Source organism: Sipha flava, unplaced genomic scaffold (genome assembly GCF_003268045.1).
Source record: "Sipha flava isolate LNK unplaced genomic scaffold, YSA_version1 1_pilon_pilon, whole genome shotgun sequence".
Lineage (NCBI taxonomy): Eukaryota > Metazoa > Arthropoda > Insecta > Hemiptera > Aphididae > Sipha > Sipha flava.
In genome coordinates, this window is record NW_020272783.1 from 4,173,870 (window position 1) to 4,199,251 (window position 25,382).

Below are 25,382 nucleotides of genomic sequence, written 5' to 3' on the forward strand. Positions count from 1 at the left end.
ACGCGCAACCAACGATGGATTTCTTAGAAAACCACTGCGTTACCGATGGTACCGGTGTTTGGTTGGGTATCAGCGAGCCGCATTCACCGCGCTCGACGGTCGTGAGAACGTGTTATTACAATTTTTTAATGTTTTTATAGTATCTATATCGGCGCGTCATTGCTGTACAACGTGCCTACTTACGTTTTCGGATTCTCCCGTCTGTAGACATTATTTTTCAATGGAAATTTGTTCTCACTCGTATTTTACGTCTCTGTGATTATCTATCCGTTGATTGCATCTCATTGTGAAACCTCAAGCTCGTGTTTGCTATATACGAAACTTACCATAACATTTGGTTGAATTTAAATGGTATTGTAAAATTGACTAGATAACCATGGCTGCACAACAGTTCTATACAGTCACTGCTCATAAGCCCACTGCGGTCGTCACTAGCATCTCTGGTATGAACGGCTCACGCCAAGAAGTTTTATAATTGTTATCAATGCTTTTATGTACTTTTTTCATATTTCACTTGTTGAGGAGAACCTACTGTCCTTTTTAAATTATCATATACACCATGTCATTTCATTAATTTAGATCTTGATCTTCATTTTAGATTATATTTAAGATACTGTAAACCCTAAACTTTTCTTAAGACAAGAAATCTGTGCTTAATATAAAACATTTCCTCCCCTTACCCCTCTAGAAATAATGAAAGTATTAACATATTAGTTATTTACATGGTGCTAATCAAGTATGTTAAGACTATTTTTTTAATTTTCTATCTTTATTATTTTACGTCTGTGGTATACATATGTATGTATCTAAATGTAAGACTAATATGCTCTATTACTTAATAATATGTAGGTATCTTGTTATATTACTGCTAAATTATCATTAAGTTGATAATTAACATTGTTTAGGTTTTATATTTTCCTTTGGTTTAAAATTGAAAACCTATTAATAATTAAATTCTATACTTATATTAAAATGATTTATTTTATACATTTGTAAGACTTGTACATTATTTAAATAAAATTAAAATGATGTGTATTTGATTTCATTTTAGCTAATTTCACATCACCAACAGATCGTAATCTACTCGTTGCAAGATTTAATCGAATAGATATCTCTTTAGTGACAGAAGAAGGTTTGCAGCCTATTAAAGAAATAGCCTTGTATGGAAAAATTGAAATAATGAAAGTTTTTAGACCTAAAGTAAGAAATTTGACTACTTATTACAAGTAAAATATTTTAATGAGCTTCTATTATATTTTTAGAATAAAGATAAAGACTTATTATTTGTTGTGACTGCTCGATATAATACTATGATATTAGAATGTATTCAAACAGAAAGTGGTGATATTGAAATTATTACAAGGGCTCATGGTAATATTTCTGATAGAGTTGGAAAAATATCTGAGATTGGTGCCATGGCTGTTATTGATCCTAGTGCTAGAGTAATTGGTTTAAAATTATATGATGGATTGTTTAAAATCATACCATTAGATAAAGAAGGCGAACTTAAAGCTTATTGTTTAAGGTAAAATGAATAATATAATTTTTATAATGAAGATTAATTTTATTGAAAATAATGAATTAGTATTGATGGATAAATTGTTTTTTAATTGTTAAAATATTTATTATTTTTTTCATTGATTTTACTATTTATCTCAATTCTAGAATGGAAGAAATAGAAGTACAAGATATTGATTTTCTATATGGTTGTGCCAATCCTACTATTATAATAATTCATCAGGATACTATGGGTCGACACATTAAAGCTAAAGAATTATCTATTAAAGACAAAGAGTTTGTGAAGGTAAAGTTAAATTAATTTACAACCAATATATTAATTTAATTTTTTTTTTTTTTTTATGGTTACTAGACTCCTTGGAAACAAGAAAATGTTGAAACTGAAGCTTCAATGATAATTCCTGTTCCAGAACCTCTCTGTGGTGCCATTATTATTGGACGTGAATCAGTTTTGTACCATAATGGTTCTTTTTTTATTGCTATTTCTCCCCCTGTTATAAAAGTAAAGTTTAATATATTATAAAAAATAGTATTAATGAATTAAGAAAGGTTTTAATGTATTATGTATGTATAGCAAAGTACAATAGTGTGTTATGCTAGAATTGATTCTGAAGGTACAAGATATTTACTTGGAGATATGGCTGGTCATTTGTTCATGTTATTATTAAACTATGAAAAAAATCCTGATGGAACATTCAAAATTAAAGACCCAAAAGTTGATTTATTGGGTAAGTTATTTAATAATAATATTTATTATTCATTGAATTTTAATAAATTTCTAACTCATGTTTTTTAGGAGAAATTAGTATACCTGAGTCACTTACATACTTAGATAACAAAATAATATATGTTGCATCACGAGTAGGTGATTCTCAACTCATTAAACTTAATAAGAAGCCTGATCAATTTGGATCACATATAACAGTGTTAGATACATTTATGAACTTAGGACCTATTGTTGATATGTGTGTAATAGATTTAGAAAGACAGGGCCAAGGACAAGTTGTTACTTGCTCAGGTATGTATTATTATTGAAAAAATAATAAGTTTTTAAATTCTTATTTAAAGAAATGTCTTACAATTAAGGAGCATATAAAGAAGGATCACTGAGAATAATACGTAATGGAATAGGAATCCAAGAGGTAGCAACAATTGATTTAGTTGGAATTAAAGGAATGTGGCCTTTAAGTGTAGCTACTGATAGTATTTTAGATGACACATTGGTTTTATCTTTTGTTGGACATAGCCGAGTGTTGGCATATAATGGTGAAGAAGTAGAAGAAATAGATTTAGAAGGTTTCCAATCTGAATTACAAACATTTTACTGTGGTAATACATCAGATAATAAAATGGTTCAAATAACATCTGCGAGTGTTCGACTAATTTGTTTGGAAACTAAGCGTCTAGTTAGTGAATGGAATTCACCTGCTGGTATTAATGTAGTCTCATGTAATGGTCAGCAAGCGATTTGTGCTTCAGGCAATAGCCTGTATTATATAGAAATTCAAGCTGACAAAGTTGTTCAAAATGGGTATGAATATTGATGAATAGTATAATATAAGTTAATGATTTTTATTTTAACTTTATATATAGGTTTATTACATTAGAGCATGAAGTATCTTGCCTCGATGTTTGTTCATTTAAAGATGAGTTTGGAAAAACTTCTAGTTTAGTAGCTGTTGGATTATGGATGGATATATCTGTAAAAGTACTTCAACTTCCAGATTTTGTTGAATTAGTTCGAGAACCTTTAGGCGAAGGTAATTAATGATTTTTATTATTATTACTATTTATCTTTAGTTAAAAACAATTTTGTTGTGTAGAAATTATACCTCGGTCAATATTAATGGTAACTTTTGAAAATACTCATTATTTATTATGTGCATTGGGAGATGGCAGCTTATGTTATTTCCATTTAAATCCTGAAAATGGTGTATTAAGTGATAAGCGTAAGGTTAGTTATAATTTAAATAAAAATTTAAAATAATTACCTAAGCATAAAGTTTTATTATTTTAGGTCAATCTTGGTACACAGCCAACACTAATCCGAAAATTCCAATCACTTTCTACTACCAGTGTATTTGCATGTTCTGATCACCCAACTGTTATTTATTCATCAAATAATAAATTGATATTCTCAAATGTTAATTTGCGCAAAGTAAATCATATGTGTTCACTTAACACTAAAAGTTATCCAGACAGGTGAAGCAAACTTTAGTTATGATCATACTATTTTTAGTTTTATTTTATTTCTTGTGTATTATTTTCAATTTTTAGTTTGGCTATGGCTACTGACAATGCTATTATTATTGGCACAATTGATGAGATGCAAAAACTACATATACGTACTATTCCCCTTGGAGAAGCACCCAGACGAATTGCACATCAAGAGACAAGCAAGGTATAATACATAATTAAATTATCTGTATTTTTAAATATTATTTTTTTATGTAATATTTTTATTTAATTGATCCAAATTTATTTTTATTTTAAATTTTAAATGTTTTTGCTTGATAATTTCTTTCAAAAAATAAATTTAATTATTGTAAGACTGATATACCTAAATTATTATTTCTAATAAAAAATATAATAGTTAATTATTTTCAACTATTAATATTTAAAGTTTAGAAGAACTGTAGTAACTTAAAAAGATACTCTGTCAAATTATAGTTCATAATTAATTTTAAATAATTATCTATAATTGCTAACAATTTTTGATCTTTGTACATAAGTATTGGGATATTTTCAAAAAACTTATTAAAAATAAAATATATAATAATTACTAGATTCTACAAAATAATTTGTTCATAAATGTTATTTGTTAAAATTTTGCTTAATTTTTAAAAAATATCACATGATTCCTATTATATGTACTAAAGTTATATATGTAACATATAATATGAACATGTTGAATGTAATAATATGAGTATGTATGATTAAATTTTATTGTTTGATTCTTCTTCATCTTTTGGGTTATCCGGCCGCTAGGAACATCCCGCTTCTTATCCAATTCTCCAACCATCTCTATTCATTGTTAAATCCTCCCAGTTTGTTTCATCTATCAACTCTTCTCCATTCACCTGTGATGTTATCTTTGAAAGGTCCAAACATTTTCAAAAATATTTTCTTTTCCAGCATCAAGAATTTATTGTTCTTTGATTATCTGCATGAATTAGATGCATAATCTTTCAATTTCTCTTAACCTAATTATTAAAAACTATTTTTTTTTTATCTTTTTTTTAACTTTATTAATTATATTTTTTTATTTTATTTTTAATTAGTCATTTGGTGTAATTACAATGAGAATAGATGTCCATGAAGGAATTAATTTAGTTCCTGCTAGACCTAGTGCTAGTACTAGTGCTCAGAATGTTTCTGGTGTAATTAATCATCGAATACCTAACAATTCATCAGCTGTAAATAGTAATCAAGGACCATTAAGTATAGGAAGTAGTGAATATGGTCTAGAAGTTGAAATTCACAATATGCTAGTACTGGATCAAAATACTTTTGAAGGTAAGTTTTTTTTTTTGTATTTTTTAAATACTAAATTATGAATGGTTAACTATTTTTAGAAATTGAAACAAACCCAAACTTAATCATTCCATTCAAATGTTTTAATATTTTACTTTTTTAAAGTTATGTTTTTTATAACATTAAATTATACCATTTGGATATTGGATAAATTATTTAATTTTAGATACTTAATATTATAATCAAATAGTAAAATGATCTATTAAAAATAATTTAAATAGAAGTATTTATAATTTTTAAGAATTTGAGTTCATGTAGTTTTATTATTTTTATTATTCACTTGGCCTATGAAATTTAAATTTAACCAAAGATTTTGAAAAAAAAATAATTTTTTCATTTTGAGTTTGAATTTAAACCCTTACCTAAATCAAGAGTTAGTGCCCATAAATAGTGTTTGTATTAATTATTTATTATATGAAATTACAGTATTACATGCGCATCAGTTAAATTCCAATGAGTATGCATTGAGTATCATATCAGCTAAATTAGGTGATGATCCAATTACATATTATATATTGGGAACGGCTGTTGTAAACCCTGAAGATCAAGATCCCAAATTGGGACGTATTCTTATATTCCACTGGGATGATTCAATATCAAAACTAATACCAATTACAGAAAAAGAAGTAAAAGGTGCATGTTATGGTATGGCAGAATTCAATGGCAAACTTTTAGCTGCAGTTAATTGTACAGTAAGTTTAATATGTTTTACTATCTACAGTATTAAGGAAATGGTAAGTGAGAGAAAAACATAGGTTATTATTAGGGGTTTGTATCACTATGTAAATTAATATAAACACTATGTGTTTGGATATTAGTTCATTGGTTACAATATTTTTTATTTAATATTTAGAATGCATTTATTTATTGTTGTAGTTTGCTTATTTTTATTGTATATTTTGAATTGTTTTTCTGGAAATTTAAATAAATGTTATGACATAATTAAAGAAGTATAATTTATATTAAATTATATAGAACTTTTTCCAATGTGAAAATGGAAAAATCTTGCTAAGAACTTTAAAAATGATTTTAAATTATTAGCTGGTTTTCATATATTTTTATTTTTTAGTATTTTTATTGTTAAAAAATATATAACAGCCATGCATTTTTATTTATTTATTTTAATTGTTTAAACATTTGGTTCTTACTTTATTAGTACACAATAAAACAAGTATAAAATAGTATAAATGTATTTACAATTAATAATTTTAACTTAAAAATAGTATTTAATATCTATTAATTTCTTCTTTTTTTTTTAAAAAAAATTATAATTTTTTTGAATTTTTTTATAGGTTATTACTTTTTACTTATATTAACTATGCTATTATTACTTAAATTTGATAGGTACGTTTATTTGAATGGACAGCTGAAAAGGAATTGCGACTTGAATGTAGTCACTTTAATAATATTGTAGCACTGTTTGTGAAAACAAAAGGTGACTTTATTGTTTGTGGTGATTTGATGAGATCATTAACATTGCTGCAGTACAAAACTATGGAAGGCAGTTTTGAAGAAGTATGTTTTATATAATTTTAAAAGTAATGTATTTTTATCAATTGTTTTTGAAATATTTTTTGTTTAGATAGCTAGAGACTACAATCCAAAATGGTCAACAGCTATAGAAATTATTGATGATGATGTATTCTTAGGAGCTGAAAATGATAAAAATTTGTTTGTCATACACAAAGATAGGTATGTTTAATGATTATTATTTTAATGTTTACAAATTTACATACTATGCATATTACTTATTTATGATTAGTTTTATATTTTAAAATTTTAATTTATATTTAGTACTTTAACAAGTGATGAAGCTCGGCATCAACTTCAAGAAATTGGTCAATTCCACCTGGGTGATTTGGTAAATGTTTTCAGGCATGGTTCATTAGTAATGCAACATTTTACTGACACATATGTATCAGTTCAAGGAGGAATCCTTTATGGTACATGTAGTGGAGCTCTAGGTAAAGTTTAATATGAAGAACTTATTTTTATGGTATTTAAATTAAAATTAGTATTTTTCACACAGTTTTAGGGAAGTAATTTGTTTTTTTTTTCTGTAATTTTCTTTTGCCTAAAATAAAAAAAAATTAAAATTGAATATTTCCTTAAGCTAATCGTTAGCAACATTATTTTCATTATGATTTCATTATATCTAATATATCTTAAATACCTTAAATCATTTTTATTTTTATTGAAATTATAATATTTTTCTATTGTATTATATATAGCAGTAAATCAAATTCTACTAAGATTTTATTTTTTTATTTTAAGAAATATTGTCAAGAATGATATTACTCCATCATAATTAATCATATTATCATAATATTAGCTTTCCTTGTTTCTTTATCTCACTGCTAACCTATAAACTTATATTGTCATAATTTATAATACTAACCAAGTATTTCTTCATTAAATTGTTGTTTTAATAAGTTAAAATACATTTTGTATTAATTTGTGTTTTTTATTTATTATGAACAGGATTGGTTACACAATTGACTCCGAAAATGTTTGATTTTTTATCGGACTTAGAAAGAAGTTTAGCTTCTGTAATAAAAGGAGTAGGTAAAATTAAACATCAATTTTGGCGTAGCTATCACACAGAAATAAGAACTGAACCGTCTGAAGCATTTGTTGATGGAGATTTGATTGAAAGCTTTTTAGATTTGTCCAAATCCGATATGCTTGCTGTTGTCGAAGGACTTAAGGTAATAGTTTATATAATTGTTATTGCTTTTAAGAACTAAAAAAGCTTATACTGTTTTGTAGTATATTTTATTAGCTATGTCCTTTTAAAAATATTAGTTCCCATTTAACTTCTTGTAAATGTTATATAAAAAATTCATAGTAACATAAAAGAACATATTAAAATTTTAAACACATAAAAATAAGTTTGTCCTTAGAAATTATTCATTAATCAGTGGACTTTTATTGCTTAAAATCTTTATGATTTTTATATCTACCTTTTTTATGTACTACTTTTGGTTGTATGTATTGTAGTTAGTTAGGTATATTCATAAGTTATAGATTCAATAATTTTTAAATGTTTTAGGGTTCATATGACAGCCAGTTTAAGAAAATTACAAAAGAGTCTAAAATTGGATTGGATGATGTTATTAAACTCGTTGAAGACTTAACCAGAATACATTAATTAAATTATACTTTGCCATTTTTTTTGTATTATTTTTAATGATGCATTTCGTACTGGAATGTGATTTTTGCTTATGTACAAATTATGTATTATAATTTTTTTTAATTAAGAATATAAGAATAATTTAAATATCTTAATGCAATGTTAAAAATTATATTAGCAGCCGTTCATTTAATGTATTTAATTAACTGTGCAGGAAACTATTTTTAATTATTATTAGTAAGTTTGTTAGGTTTAATTATTATAATATTGTTGTTTTTCTTCTATATAAGAAAAATATACTTTATATAAATATTAATCTATAAACATTTAAGTATACAGTAAAATTTTGGTATATTGCTAAATTATTACATATTCTGTATTATTTAATAAAAACTTATTGTTATAATAAAAATTCTTCAAATTTGATTAGATTTTTTAATTGTTATTTAATGTACTTGCTTGTAAAATGTGCACAATTTTTTGTAAAGACAGGATTTATATGCATTTTAAATTATAAAATATGCATGTTAAAATGCACTAAAAAAGTCAAAACATGCAAAATAAAATTTTGATTTTTATTAAATTTCATAATTGATTTTCATTTTGATAATAATTTATTGATTTATCAAAATGTTCAAAAGCAAAAAGTAAGATGTAAATATGCAATATGAAAATGTAATTTGTTAAATTAGATATAACAAATTGAAAAAAAATATCCAAATAAATGTTTGTAAGAACATATAAGACGCAAATATTTGATCATTCATTTATAAATAATAGTTTATACTTACTATAGTCGAATACCAGAAAAATAAGAAAATCTCTTATTTTAAAATTTTAATTGAAATAATTACCGTCAACAGACTCTGTTTACCAATTAACTGTTAAATATTATATCAAAATGAAGAGGAGAAAACATATAAACTCATGTAATAATAATACATAAACAATATCAATACAAATTTCACCAGACTTGTAAAAAAAGCAATACATGTGTACCAATTTGGGGATGCTCAGTGCAGATGGGTTAACTTGACTAAAACGTAATTCTTACCATGAATTGTATAAATGTAGCAGTGGTTGTAATAATGTACATATTTATATTGTTTTGGGTATTATATCAACAAGATTAGATAAAATTGGTAAAGCCATGTATCCACTATATGACTCCTATAATCAACCCATGGAAGTTTAGTAACCTACACGTGCTTACATATAATCAGTTTTTTTTACTGAACACCTTTTTGGATTGTTAGGTGTATATTTATACGGTATTTTGATAAAATATGCAGAGTAGACACTATTGACTGCATGTATATAATGTTGAAAATAGCAACATGCATTTTATGCAAAATCCAGTATATACTTATTTGTATTAAAACACAGTATTCATTTTGAACTGATTATCATATTCATTTAAATTATGTTAAAGTAATCAAATTTCAGGATAACAGTAAGTCAAAGTTTCAAATTCTTATTGGATTTTATTGAGATTTTAAGCTGCAAAATTAAAAAAAAAAAACCAAAAAAACATTATTATAGGTATCAAAATATTACTCTTCTAAAATCCTGAGAAATATTCAGGTAGTATTCTGCTATCAAATTAAGTTAATTCGAGTAATTTAGGTACAAACTTAATATACATTCAGTTAAATTTTAGATATTTATCAGTCATCATAATTGAATTAGAATCATCAGGACTGACTTTGTTCGAATCAATTGAAGTTGTCAATAATACAAGAGAAACCCTCAAAATGGTTAAGGGAAAAGCAGAGAAAAAAATTTACGAGACATTTCAGAACATAATTGAAAAGTATAATGGATTTACAATTTTGAAAAAAAATTTCGAAAACACATCCCAGTGAAGTTTATACTATAGAAGGAATAGAACAAGATTTTATGGTAGAGAACCTTGCATTCTTCAAATATGCTCCAATAACATCAGTTGATCAGAACAAAGTTCTTCACGGTACAAAAATTTACCGAGTGATAACAGACCGAGTTACAAATTTGAACAAATTAAAAAAACCATAATTGCACAGTGTAACGCTAATAATGTATATTAAAGTAAATAAAACGCTATGCAAATTTAAAAAAGATATTTAAATTTTTTGGCGCATATTTTATCATGTTTAGCGTATATTTTGATTGCATGTTTCGTAATTTGTTAAATAAATAAATAAATGTATAAATGCATATTACAGTAGTTTTTAGTGCATAAACAAACGAGCTCTAGTTATAATATAGGTAATAAATATTGTAGAAATGAGTATATAAATCATAGAACAAATATAAATATATATCAATTTATTATATATATACATGTATATAAACAAATATCGCGTCTGAAAAGAGCATGTACAGCGAACACTGAACAATAAAATCATTTATGATGCGAGTTTGGACAACAAACTAGTAATAGTTGGACTAGTACCCAACTAATATCCAACTATTCATAATAAATACTTGTACGTAAATGTGTAATTAAAAAGTTAAGTATTATATATGATTAAAAAACATTGATGATTAAATGAGAATTTTTATTTTATTTGGAACTAAAAAGCAACTTGTTCATTTATTAAAGAACAAGGAATAAATTCCATTTTTTTTAAAAAGAACGAAGAACGGAACGAATTCTTTTTTATAAGGAACTGGACAAACACTGGGCACGCTACAACCCAGTGGATTTACGATAGATAAATCTATGGTGTAAATTGAACATTTTTTATTTTTGAATAAAGCTACACGTTCTTATATAATATTGCTCGCTGAATGTTGTTATCTACGGTAGTTAATAATGTTATTCGTTCCATTAGGTCCATAGTCACTGATGTGTACATATTATGTCTGTGGTCATAGTACTATCACAGACTATATGAAAAGTTTTATATAATCTGTGGTACTATTTTGATTGGAAGTGCTATGAATATTTGGTGATACTATAATCAATGGTATTGTGTACTGCTGTGCTTGTCTTGTAAATCTATTATTTTTCCTTGACCTCCGTCGATCATCATTCGTATACATTTGTCATTTGTCGCTCATTTGTCTCATCCTATTTAAGTAAAAATGTCGACTAAGATTATCCAAACGTTGCTAAAAAGGTAATGTATAAAACCAGACATGTATCGTATTGAACTTGATCGGAAATTTAATGTCATTCATTTGGGTCCATAAATAATTTCACCTAGCTGAAAGCGACCTTTTTTCCAAATAGTTTCCTTTGATTAAAAATTATTACCAATTTTGAGTATTAAACTTATGTTGATTTTAAAATCCTTAAGTAGATTATCTTATCTTTTTTCAACGCCCGACTGATCATTTTGCATATCAATAAAAATTGGCAAACTACTTATTACTCAAAAGTTAAAAGTTTATTGAGACTATCGAGATGAACAACATATATTTATATGTTATGTTTATGTAAGATCTGTATTCAGATCATATTCTGTAACCAGTATTCTAGTACATAGTATACATATCTTATAAAAAGTATTGTTACAATATTTTCTAACATAATGGTTATCTGTGAGAAAGAATAAAAACTAAACAATTTAATACTATCTACTAGATTCTGCTTCATATTTATTCAACTGTAATACTTCCAGCACATCAGTTAACCGTTTGTATACATCCCAAATCAGAAAAAAAGCAACTTTGCCTCAACTCGCATTTGAGTATAAAGCTTTGGAACCAGTTATATCACGTGATATTATGGAAATTCATCACCTCAAGCATCATAATACTTATGTAGTCAATTATAATAATACTCTGGAAAAATTACAGACTGCTGTAGCAAAAGGTAGTAGTTATAATTTATAAATACAAAGGATGTTTTTCCTTAATAAATTATTTAAATTGTTTCTATAGATGACACAGCTACTATCATAAACTTGGCTCCAGCACTCAGATTTAATGGTGGTGGTCATATTAATCATTCCATTTTCTGGGAGACACTTACACCTTGTTCAACTAAACCTTCAGGTAAATTTATAACCATTAAGTTATTAACTATTGAATAAGTTTAAACTTAAAATAATAAAATAAATTTACTTATAGTTATTTTTACAGTGAATTAATGAAAATATATGTATCATTGTTAAGTAAAAAGTGATAATATAATTTTTTTTAAAATTAAGCTTTAAACAAAAGAAATACAAAGAAAAAACTATTGAACATATCATCACAGAACAAGTTATATTAAGTTTAATAAGAATTCTTATAAATTAAATTTGTGTATTTATAACTAAAATTGATATTACAGCAAACTAAAATTACTTTTAATCAGTTTTTTCGTGATAGTGAAAATTTATATATATGTGTGTATATTAGTTATTTATTTGTTGTAAACGGGTATAAACCCTTTAACAAAAGATAGATGTTTTAAATAGTTACGATCGAATCTGACTAATTAACTAATTTTATAAAATACAATTTATTTTTAAAACAACAAAAAAAAAATAAAAACATTTTAACAAAAACAATTCATTTTATAGTAAATTACAAATGGTATATAATACAGTAAGTAATAGATTATGTATTGAAATTTGTTAAGGCATTATACACATTAGTTTTAAAAACTTCACGAGACATAAAAAAAAAAATCATTAAAGTTTGCTAATTTATTTACCAACTTTAATACACGTGAAAAATATGATGTTGAGCAATAATTATAAATAGATGCTTATTTTAGAAGAGAAAATGATTAACCTTTTTCAAAATAATTGTGGTTTAAATAATGTGCAATAAAGTATTATAATTCATAATGTAAGTGATTTATAGTAAACAAACATAAAATGTTTCAAAATACATAACTATATATAAAATTATTTTGATACTCATTATTCATATGCACAAATGTAATAATTATCTTTTTTTTTTTTTTCGTTAGTATCGAGAGCCGGAGGAGGAACCATGGTGCCAGTACTACTCCTCCGGCCGCCATCGTTTATTGATAATAATTTATAATCAATTACAAAATCATGTAACAGCGAAGGGTCAATCTCCCGTTCAAATTTAATAATTACCTAAAATAACTTTTGTTTCAGGTGCTTAAAATTGATTAAAAAAAAATAGGTAACAATACATTTTAAACATAACAATTGTATATTGTGTGGAGCATTATACTGTTAGCTAAACTTATACTCATTATTCAATTTTTATTAATTGTTAGTTGTAATAACAAATAATAATCACATATATGTTAATTTATAGTTACTATAATATAGAAAGAGAGGAGTTATTCTTACTACCCCCTCCTAAATTACATGCGTGGTAACACTAAATGTTTATTGTAGAATATGCTTTTACAAACAAGATTTGGGAAATCTTAGGATATACAAAATGTATGATGATCTGATGTAAATGTTAATCATAACAAATATTGTATAATTCAAGATGTCACAGTTACTAAGCTACTTATAAATAATAATTAACATTATATAAGTGATAGTTTTTCATCCAAAAAAATACTATTTCAATACATTAAATAAGATAAAAATAGTACTATTATTACCAAATAATATATCGTATCCTTTTGTTTTTTTAATTTTCAGGCTTTTGGTAAAAATGATTGTGTATTTTAAGGTTAAGATTTTCCATATCTCGCTTGTAAAAGCCTGAAATACAATAACCTTTTAGGATTTTACTATTAAATGTTGTATAGCTTAGAATTTATTAAGACCAGTATTTACAAAGATTACTTCTGCTTTAACTACTATTTGATACATATACATATATACACAAATTCAATTATAAAATGATTACTTAGGTCAATTTTTGCTATAAGAAAATAAATGTTTAGTGATGTAAGTATCATACTTAGAGCTAAGTTTTCATGTAATTGGTTGGCAATTTTAATTTTAATTAAATTAATTTATAGAACCCAGGTCATTTTATTATTATCTTGTGCTATGTTAATCCATATATTATTAATAATACCATTGATTATAAATACTATTAATGGTATTTTACAATAAACGATAATACTAATTTCGCCAAAATAAAATTGTTATTGTTGTTATTAATATTATAAAAAAAATTTAAAAAAGAATTTCAGTGTCATGATACACTTAGTTATTCAGTTAATTATGTTAATATTATTTACATTTTTTTTAAAAATAATTAAAAACAATATGTGTTTTTCAGGGGATTTGGAAAAAGCCTTAGTTCAAAATTTTGGTTCATTCGAAGAGTTTAAAAAACAATTAGCTGCAGCTTCTATTGGTGTTCAAGGTTCTGGATGGGGTTGGCTTGGTTTCAATCCTCAGAATAAGAAATTAGCGGTTATAAGTTGTCCGAACCAAGATCCATTATTCCCTACAACTGGTTAGATTATAATTTCATTGTTGATCAATTGGATTTATGTTTTGTTGTACTAAAATATTTTTTTATTCGCAGGACATATTCCCTTATTTGGAATTGATGTTTGGGAACATGCGTATTACTTGCAATATAAAAATGTACGTGCTGATTATGTCAATGCAATTTTTGATATTGTAAATTGGGATGCAGTATCCAAGCGTTTTGCTGAAGCTTCTGCTTAAATTATCTAAACTTGTTTCTAACTATTTTCACTTATTGAGTTAATTTTTAGTTTTTAAATAATAGCTAGAGGAAAATAATTGTTTATTTAAATGTATTTGTTCATCAGTACTCTTTCAATTACAAATTTGTTACAAAATAAAACTATGTTATAAAGAAAAGAAAATAATAATTAAGAAAATATGTAATATGCATTATCATCACGAACTAGCAAGTTAATAATTACCAACCAAAATCAAAATGTACAATAATTATATGAGCCTTTTTTCACATTTCATATAAAAATTAACTTAGATGTATCAGATGCCAGATGTTCTGAATACAATGTTATAGATATAAAGTTATAAATTATGAACATTTTATAGTGTTTTTGAAATGATGAAAATGTTGTTACTGTGTTCATAGGACATAGAAATATATATAATAAATAAAAATTATAATTTTTATTTATTATTTATATTATTTATGCATATCACAGTTAATATGTGAATAAGTTAATATGATATTATCAAGTTTTAAATATATATCTATGGTCGTGCAACTAATTAATTGATTACAAAAAAATGAAAGGGCAACAAAATAGCTTTGACCAGTGTCAAATAATACAAGATATATTTATCAAAATTTATTAATCAACAGTTGGACTACTCCACTTCATGATATAAGAATGAATGAATAATGATGTGTGATAAAACACTGACAAGCAAGACGTTCATCATAAATGTTTTTAAAAAGCTTAGAATATGGTAAAGAGAAATTTGATAGTAAACTGACTGGTTTCACTAGAACTGACAAACATGTGTACTATGCTCAGATAAATGAATGTCACTGTTTTTATGAATTAATGTTTTTATCAACAAGTTAAACGATGTTTCATAGTCAGTCATAATTAAATTACTATTATTTTATGTTTTTGGTAATTTTATATTATAATCATTTATAATAATAATAATACCATAAATACATATACTAAACTTGCTATCATTCATATTATACTTAATCAATAATCACGAAAGGCATTTTAAAATCATGTATCCTAATTGCCTATATAAATTCTTGAAAATATTTCTAAAAATTAAAATTAGGTAGGTTATTGGGTTTATAACAAATGCAATTATAATTGCATAATATTTATAATATAAAATTCAGAATTTTTCAGTATTTTGCTGTAAGTGACATAATACTATTTTATGATTTTATTTACACCTAATTCTACTTTGACCAATGCTATATCTGAACGACGACAAAATAAATATTTGTCCAACCAGATAGGATTGATCCAGTATTTTATTAGTCTTTATATCTGTTTAATTAGTATATTGGGTGACCCAGGTAAATCTTACTTCAGACTAAAAAATGCCAACTATAATCCTCTTCTGGCACATTTGTGTTTTATTCATCTAATTAACTCTAGATACCTACTATTTACTCAAAAATTAAATAATAAAAACAACGAATTCGTAAACAATACTCAATTAAGTTGTTTATTATGATTATTTAAAAACATATCGACTTTTGATAACATTTGTAAAATTACAATTTTATAGTTTCATTTTTACCTAATAAAAAATGATTGATCTTTATAAAATTTAAATAGTTTTATTTTTTACCTTCTATTGGTATTGTTATGATGAAGTTATGGTCTTCTATTTTAGCCTCAGTCGCGTGTTTAGCATAATCTTTTTTCAATTTTATCTTGTGGGTATATTCTTTAATTGTTTGGTTGTTCTGATCATTGGTATCCACTACCTTAGCATTAATGACCAAAGTATTATTTTCGAATTCCGCCGATACTTCATGGTGGTAAAATTTATGAAATGGGATTTTGACCTATTTCGCACAACAGATCGCTACATTTTACTAATAATATTATTTTATTGTACCACTAAAACTATGGTTTATATCGTTGAATAAAAACACATAATGTATACAATGCAATTGTTTTCTGTAAAAAAATAAACAGAGTTATATGGATTATTTGTTTTTTTTATTTTGATCTATTTTTTTAATCTAATATAAATCTTACTATAAGAAAAAATATTTGATTTCTATATTACAAGCCCATTATTCATAATTTACAACACGTATGTTCTTATGGATTATTTCTTATATAATATTCTACATGTATATTAAATCAAATGTGCTAAATTTAAATAAGCCTTTGTTCAAGGCCGGATCTAGAGGGGTAAGTGGGTATGTCTGTCCCAAGCGCTGTTGATACGAGGGCACTCTTAAGCTTATGAAAAATTAAAAAAGTCAAGAACTAACCCCGTACTTCCACCAATGTATGGATGCTATGTTTTTATTAACCTAGGGCGTCAAATTTCCTAGATCCGGCATTGCCTTAGTTATATGCAGTGGTCGCCTCTCACTGAGCTCACAGCAGTGCTGTAAAAATCGAGTTTGTAGAATGTGCATTACACATAGACCTAGTGGCATATTTTGGAGGGGGACGATCGCCCCTCCCTGAATCCGTATTTAAGGAATCTATTATATGTAAGATACACATTTCAAATTTTTATAATGTGGATCATCTTATAAAGATACTTAGTGAAAAATCAAATAAAACACAAGCGTAAATTTCAAAACACATATAGGCGTAAAAAAAAGAGAAAAAAGAACTACACAAAAGTCGATTTTAAATGGATCTAGCATTAGTTTAAAAAAAAAAAAAAACCACAAATAATTCATCTGATTCAAATATTACCAACAATTTTAATTGTACATTTTGAGCTTGAATTAAAGAAAAAAATTGAGTCGCCCCCTCCCCCTAGAAGAAAGTCTAAATACGCCCATGCATAGACCCCGGGCCCAGGGCCGCTCTAGATTATGCAAAGACCCATGGGTCCCGGGTCTAAGAGACCTTTTTAGTAAACCAAAAAAAAAGTTGAGTAAAAACATCAAAAGCTTCTTTTGTAAGAGAAGTTTTGTATAGCCGTGCAATATAGGTTATTAATTTTAAAGAAAAATCAATTTAAATAATGGGATAAGAAATAAAATACATATATCTGCTTGTAATGTAATTGCATGCAATTAAGCATTTATTATTTATCTAACGTGATAATAATCTTAGATAAATGGTAATTATTTATTTAACATTACCATTTATCTAAGATTTTTTTCTAGAATTTAAAATTTTTTTTTTAGAAAGTCTTATTAATACCTACGTTATAGCTTAAAATTTGAAGCTGTAATTTCAATTATTCGGATCCCAACCAAAAAGGGGCCTTAAACACGAGTCCTATGGGTATAGATATAACTGTTCGGGCCTCATATATTATGGTGCCTCAAAAGGTCAATGTTATTACAGCTATTGTTTTACTGTCATTCTGACATGGTGGAACAAAAAAAGGATTTTTTATTCGGTTATGGACATTTTTTTTTTTGTATTTCACTATTTAATCCATACATTATTTTATTTTTATTTATTGTACACATAAATTTATGAAAATGTAATATATATATATTTGTATTTTACTCAGCTAAAATCTTAATAAATATTTGCAAATTTAATTACAATTTTGAAAAAATAATTTGGATTTTTTTGGGGTCTTTCGCCTTATTGACATATTTAGTTAATAAACTCAAACACCCTGATAAACACTCGAGTCCAATTATCGACAGTTACTGTATACATAAAAGGGCATTGTACTCGTTTAACGCAATTGTGACGTTAAGAATATTTTATTAGTTATACTAGAAGTTTTTTTTTTCAAGAATTTTTAAAAGGCTAAAATTAAATTTTGAATTTACCTCCCTCTGGGCTCAACGTACATGATCGATTAGACTATACAGAATGCTTATCTATATGTAACAATGGAAACAGTAAGCATCTGATTTGTTTTATAATTGTACCGATACTTCTACAGTTATCATAGAAACAAATAGTGTTTGAAATTTGGGGAAGCTGAAGCTCAGGTTTATACTGGACGTTTTTATGTCGTAACAAAAAAATGTAGTAAAATCATGAGTTTTGGGGAGTTAAGCCTCTCTCTCATGCCTTATATTTGTATATATGATAGTTATACGATAATCGATAGAAAAAGGATTACTCACAGTACATGATTCTTCGGTATGTTTTACTTCTAATCCATTCGATTTGGAATTGAAAGTTTGATCGAATTCGCATTTTTTTCGGATTGCTAAATTAAATGGATTTAAGTGTTTCTATTAAAAATAAAAAAAACTTTATTATTCAATATAGACAAGAAACTTATATTATTTATTTATATATTAGGTATATAAATTATCAATACCGTTAGGTTTAAAAGTGGTCTGGATCCGGCTGAATTGATTAGTCGTTTTCCAATCAGAGAGAGCATTGTTAAAATTTTTTAAATGGGAGATCGTTATATTAAAATATTTTATTCACAATAAAAATAATTTTTAATTAAAAATATTTTTGTTCTTAAATTGTATTGAAAATATGTTTAATACTTTGTGTATTTTAATTGAACTTAATAATAATTATCATTAAAATTGTAGCCAGTGCATTATAAGAAATATAAGAACAGCATACAATCAAGGGCGCCCATAGGAAAATTCTCAAGGGGGGGGGCAACATTTTCATTTATCAATCTATTCATAAATTGGAATGACCCTCGATATAGGAAGGGGTTTACAATTTTACATTATATTCAGTGATGTTCCCAATGATTTTGTTGAGAATATACTACACCGACGAATATCTGAACATGAAATATTTTTACGATTCAAACGGAGGTGATGGTGGGAAAGGGTTGTAAATATTAACTGCATACATTTTTATTGCTTACAGAAATACAATACAATACAATCGTAAAGGTCAATAATTACTTCATATTAATATACTAATCGTCTGAGGGAAAACTGAATGTCCGTTGCGAAATAATTCCAAAAGTAAAATCTGTACTCCACGAAGTGCTTGAGACTAAGAGTATACGTAGTACACCCCTCAATATTCAAAATTATGTTGAAGGTATACGTCGTATATGTAGTATATCCTATGGGAACACCACAGATTATACTATTACATTATATATATCAAACTGGAAGACTATAAAATAATAATTGTTTAACCAATTTACCTTAAAAGTAATTTATTGAAATTTTAATTAATTAATAATATAAATTGGACACTTAAAACTTTAGTTATATTTATTAAAATATTAATTTACAAATATTATATAAATATTATGGTGGTGTACACACACACATATACATACCGTATTTCTGAAAATACACAATATTTTAAGAATTGATAATTATCCATAGAATAGAAACGAAAAAGCGTATTGTTATTTATAGCTGATAAACTGATTTTCCAAACTAAATAAATAGATTTTTCATAAACAAATTATAGATTTTCATATAGGTATTAAATTAAATTTTTAAATTCTATTTAAATAAATATATTCTGATCATAGTAAACAATTTTCCAAGATTTTTGACATTTTCCAGGGGGATATATCCCTCCCTTGCCCCCCCCCATATGGGCACCCTTACATACAATTTAATATATTTTTTTTAATTAATTTTTTTTTTTTTGTATATTATAATACAGAAACTTTTATAATCTGTATGCATAAGTGAGTAGGTATGAGAGATAAACGATGTAATTGGATAGAATATTATATCGAAAGAAACACAGTATGAAGCTGTAAAATGACACATTATCTCAGATAGAAATAAAAAACACATAATTTTACAGAGTTACATTAAGAAATAATCGATCAATGGTATACGTCCGTTTGGCGGTTTAGCACAATGCATAAATGCGGGTGTATCCTATCCACAGATATATATAACAATTGTTTTATATATCTGTGATCCTATCCCACAAATCACTCTATCATACACCCTAATCTCTATCGACACATGGGCGTAGTATGCATGGGGCTGTAGCCCATATAGACATTTCTGTAGCCCCCTCATTTTATCTTAAATTAATAAATTCTTGTTTTAAATGTTTTTATAATTTTTCCTAAAATTCATCAAGCTTTAAATATTAACAGTCTATTGCACTAACATAACACTAACTAAACTACTTATTTTTATCACAAATTTTTTATTTATTTTTTATTATTTATTATCAGAGGGCCCATTTTGAAGCCCGCGAACAGTACAACGGTTGCCATGAGTTGCGCAGTTGTCTGCTCTATATCATTTCGTTGTCTTTTATTTTTTTTCATTTCATCTTATATGACTTTTTTATTATTTTAAAATTATTTTTTTGTTACATATCATACATGCTGTTATTAACCTTTGTTATCTTGTTCATTATTTTGTTTCTATATTTTTTGTCATTATTCTAATCGAGATTATAATCATTGATGAAATATTACTATATATTTGATCAATGTTATAATTAAAAAAAGGAGAACATTTTATTAAATTGAAAATAAAACACTGATTTTTATTTTTAATCTACTTCGATGTTATTTTAATATTATCAATATAATTAATTAATTGCGCTATTCGACAAAATAGTATGAAAACAATTATTTCATTATTATAATTTTTGAAATAAAGCCAACCATATGCAAGTTATTAAAAATAAATAAATTATCTTATTAAATACCCATATCAATAAACTAGGTAATTAAATATAACTAGATGTTCAAAAAGCTTGGAAACAACTATTTACCAATTCAATTTTTCAACAAGTTGAATGTTATTTTTTGACTGCTATGTATATTAATTTATGATATATATGAAGCATCGCAAATATTATGTGAGATAAAATATAAAAGTTATTTTTAATTTTAAAACTAATATATAATATATTTTACTTTATTTACAGACCTAATTGTTTCAACAGTTATATTGTCTAATACGTAATATATACCTATTATATAATATACTTATAAATATAATTGAGTATAACATGAGTACATAATATCGATTATTGTACAGTATTATACATTTACACGAACTATCATTCTAAAATATAAAAAATAAAAATATATATAATATATAATCAAGTTTAATTTTTTAATATTATCTTTATTTTCTTAAGTGTTTGAAGTTATAATTCTGTAGTTAAAATTAAACGTAATCTATCGAGGATGCATTTATATTTTGACAGTTAACAAATAATAATAACAGGTTAGGATATTAATTATAATAATTATCAACAAAAATAACTATTATGTAACAATTATAAAGATAGTGAAATAAAGGTATTATACAATAATAGCAGAATGTAACGATGCTGATTTATAATACAATTGGTTAAATAAGAAAAGTGGGGTTCGTGTTGGCATTAGACATAATACGTCTTAACAGCTTGTTAAACAAGTAGTTGGTGGTACATAGAGATACATGGAAAGTAGTTATGGAACGAAAGGTACATTGAGGAACTCTAAAATTTATAACTGAGAGTAAGATCGGAGAGTTTACAATATTAGTAATAACAATCCTTTTAAGAAGTTTGCATCATATTACGCCTGCGTTCCGCTAATGAAGCTTGCCCAAGTTGGTTGGAAACTGGAGTGTAGTCATGTAGTGCACAATTAATGCCCAGAAAGTAGCTGGTGATTCTTAAGAAACGGCGTATTTGAGTTGTGGCCATGGGGGGGGGGGGGGCAAAACTAATTTTTCTTCAATACAAACTTAAAAATAATTTACAGTTCATTACCTACAGTTCATGTTTCTGTTATAATGATAGACTAGTAATTTATATTCTTAATTATTTATACATTACATTATTTTTAAGTAAATCATTGTATTATATTCAACAAAAATATGAATCATGGGGGGGGAAGAATTCCCCCTTCGCCGTCCCCCACAAATACGCCCTTGCTCTCAAGAATCTACGCTGCACTCTTTCAACCTGGTAAGCATTGTTGACGGTATGGGGCTCCCATATAATGGCATCATACTCGATAATTGGTCGAACTATTGATCATTATAATACTTTAATGAGGTAGTTAACTTAAGATCCTTTGACAGGTTCATTATAATACTCATGACTCTTAGGGCTTTATATCAAATCATCTCAATATAAATACTCGGATCAAAATTGCTGGAAAGCTTGAATTCAAGGTCCAGCACGAATCCATCACAGCGAGAAATTATAGAATCATGAATGTTATATATAACTAATATGAATAATAACATAAATGATTTTATAGACATTTATTGTCAAACGTGTAAATTGTAATGAAGTACATTAAAATTTTCTACTCGCTAATAACCGATGGACAGTCCCCACTGATAGTAATATGATACTTATTATTATTGTTGATATAAACATAACGTATATAACAAGTATACAATATAAAATGTTGAATATGCAACAATGAAGATGATAAGAGAACATTTGAGGGAAGCAGATCCTATTGAATGTCATGACTTTACATTTAACTAAATTCAGAGATAAACCTAATTTATCGAAAAATGCAACAAAACTATTCAAATCGCATTGTAGCTTAAGACAATCGTCCATAGAGTTAATATGCATATAAAGTTTGATATCATCATCAAAACATAGACAATTACAATGATGTTTTACTTATCTTTACTTAGCCAGTGGTTCTCAAACTTTTTTGTTCGCGGAGCCCTTATATTCCAAAAAAAAATTGCGGTGCACCGAAAATTAAGAATTAATATTCCAGATAACAATAATTATCAATATTTTATACTAAGAAAAATACACAATCCAAAATTAAAATTTTTTTTAGAAGTTCGAATTTTGCCATTTGCTGTGAAAACTATGATAATTTTACGTTGTATTGACAAATTTACTTAATTTCATTTTATGAAAATAACAGCCAAGTAATGAAGTCGGAATAACCAAATTTTATTAGAAGTCTGAGTTGTAAATTAAATAGATGTCACTAAAACTTATAATTCATTATGCAATTCAAGTAATCATACCAGTGATTTTCCTCGATAACTTAGAAATATAATAATATTTAAAATTAATTAATTCAGATTTGCCCACGGAGTCTCTAGGGTACTCTCAGAACCCTAGGACTCCGTAGAGCACAGTTTGAGAACCACTGATTTCGATTGTTGATGCAAATAGAAAATAATAATGGAGACTGGTAATCATCTTGAGGTACAATAAAAGGGTAAGGAATACATTTGATTTAAAGTTTGATAGATTGGTATCTATTATTCTCTAGATAGAATCTAAACTAAGATAACAAATTAAATGATTCACCTATACCATACTCTTTTAAAATTTTCATTAAGAATACATGATTCGCATTATCACGAAGGCTTTATGAAAGTTCATGTAAATAACGTCAACCTGCGAATGATGTTGAAAAGTGTTGAAAACAAAATTATGAAAATTAAGCTATTTATATTTGTTGAACGACGCGGGCAAATTCGTGTTGCTTTTCCATAATAATATTATTAATAGATCTATGTATATAATTTAAGACCAGTGATTCGAATAAGTTGGCGATATGAGATTGAATAGAAATGGGCCTATAATTAGAGATAATAAATGGATTGTCAGACCTCAGAATGGACGTAATAGATCCTAATTTGAGTATGGATGGGAAGATACCTTTATTAAGTGATCGTCTCAAAAAGATCTAAAGATGGTAAAATATATTATTTTAAATTATAAAGAAATACGCCAGGTAGGCCATCGGACCAACAAACTTGTTATTACGTAGTAAAGTAATTTATAGCAGAAATCACTGACGATCAAGGAAATATTGTTAGGCAGGTCAAAAGAAGATATGCCAAGGCTAACAGAGATACAATCCAAGGAAGAGTAGATGGAGCAGAAATAAGAAGAAAATAGTTCAGCAAACTCTTGCACGTTTGAAGAGGATTTACCATAAAATAAAACTACCTTGGGGATATCTTTGAAATTGGACCTATTTTTGTTAATTATTTGCCAGAATGTATTTGGACTACTTTTTAACGAATCATCTGCCCTCTTTGCATAGTTGTGGAAGTATTTGTTTTAATTTATATTTTAATTTAGCACAGAGAAGAGAGAATTCCTTGTAATCATAACTGCTTGAAGATGGATGATTTGAATTTAGCGTGGGATTTTTTTTTCAAAACTACAATTTGTTTGAATTATATTGAATACCAAGATGGGTAAATCGATGAACGAAACCTACACTTAGGAAAAAAATAAATTATGAATTGATGCAGATCATCAAAAAAGTGTTAAATACAGTCTCAACATCGAAAGGTATAAAAGTAGAGTATCAGTCAAAGGATTCCAAGAAGGTACTCATTACTTGCTTTACATGCTTTAGTAAAATTATAAAATGATTGGATGCGGCTACAAGAAGGAATTTTAAGACTATCTGGCAAAGTGATGCATGGCGCTGGGTGATATGAGTCTGTAGGTACAACCAGTTCAAGAGATTTATTAGCAGAAAGAAGTTTGTTGTTCGAGAACATAAGGTCCAAAATAGAATCATGGGCATAAGAAGTATTATTCATCTTATAAAATTAGCATATTGAAAATAATGCGGGAATACAAGACGCTCTAGGGGTTGAAGAATAAGAATATAATAAGCCACCATTGTCATTATTTTACACGATTCCTGGTAAACTATAGTCGTCAAAAATAATACAAGTATGATTAGTATATTGATTAATTAAAAATTTAAGTTTACTTGAGTATATTTCATACTTTTTAATAGGTGACAATCGATTGTACCATGTACACATGTTAGTCATCATTACAATT

At 26.4% G+C, this 25,382-nt stretch overlaps 2 protein-coding genes across 2 annotated transcripts; both read left to right on the forward strand.

Annotated features, from left to right (window-relative positions):
- Positions 1-67: 67 nt before the first annotated feature.
- LOC112681974 (DNA damage-binding protein 1) lies at positions 68-8,328 on the forward strand. Its single transcript, XM_025552368.1, has 19 exons — positions 68-443; positions 1,052-1,200; positions 1,263-1,525; positions 1,666-1,804; positions 1,871-2,020; positions 2,093-2,246; positions 2,315-2,536; positions 2,605-3,049; positions 3,112-3,278; positions 3,342-3,472; positions 3,536-3,720; positions 3,796-3,919; positions 4,800-5,034; positions 5,479-5,744; positions 6,397-6,567; positions 6,635-6,744; positions 6,847-7,016; positions 7,534-7,760; positions 8,105-8,328. The coding sequence occupies exons 1-19, from the start codon at positions 377-379 to the stop codon at positions 8,201-8,203; spliced, it is 3,474 nt and encodes a 1,157-aa protein (XP_025408153.1). The 5' UTR covers positions 68-376; the 3' UTR covers positions 8,204-8,328.
- A 2,698-nt stretch (positions 8,329-11,026) lies between these two features.
- On the forward strand, positions 11,027-15,068 carry LOC112682107 (superoxide dismutase [Mn], mitochondrial). Its single transcript, XM_025552600.1, has 5 exons — positions 11,027-11,289; positions 11,794-11,987; positions 12,056-12,169; positions 14,333-14,512; positions 14,585-15,068. The coding sequence occupies exons 1-5, from the start codon at positions 11,255-11,257 to the stop codon at positions 14,728-14,730; spliced, it is 669 nt and encodes a 222-aa protein (XP_025408385.1). The 5' UTR covers positions 11,027-11,254; the 3' UTR covers positions 14,731-15,068.
- Positions 15,069-25,382: the final 10,314 nt, after the last annotated feature.

Bases quoted from the DNA above. Each gene is read 5' to 3' on its own strand.
- LOC112681974 (XM_025552368.1), top strand. From the start codon at position 377: ATGGCTGCACAACAGTTCTATACAGTCACTGCTCATAAGCCCACTGCG. The intron at 2,247-2,314 runs GTAAGTTATTTA...CATGTTTTTTAG, and splicing joins CCCAAAAGTTGATTTATTGG to GAGAAATTAGTATACCTGAG. The intron at 6,745-6,846 runs GTATGTTTAATG...ATTTATATTTAG, and splicing joins TTTGTCATACACAAAGATAG to TACTTTAACAAGTGATGAAG.
- LOC112682107 (XM_025552600.1), top strand. From the start codon at position 11,255: ATGTCGACTAAGATTATCCAAACGTTGCTAAAAAG. The intron at 11,988-12,055 runs GTAGTAGTTATA...TTGTTTCTATAG, and splicing joins ACAGACTGCTGTAGCAAAAG to ATGACACAGCTACTATCATA. The intron at 14,513-14,584 runs GTTAGATTATAA...TTTTATTCGCAG, and splicing joins TCCATTATTCCCTACAACTG to GACATATTCCCTTATTTGGA.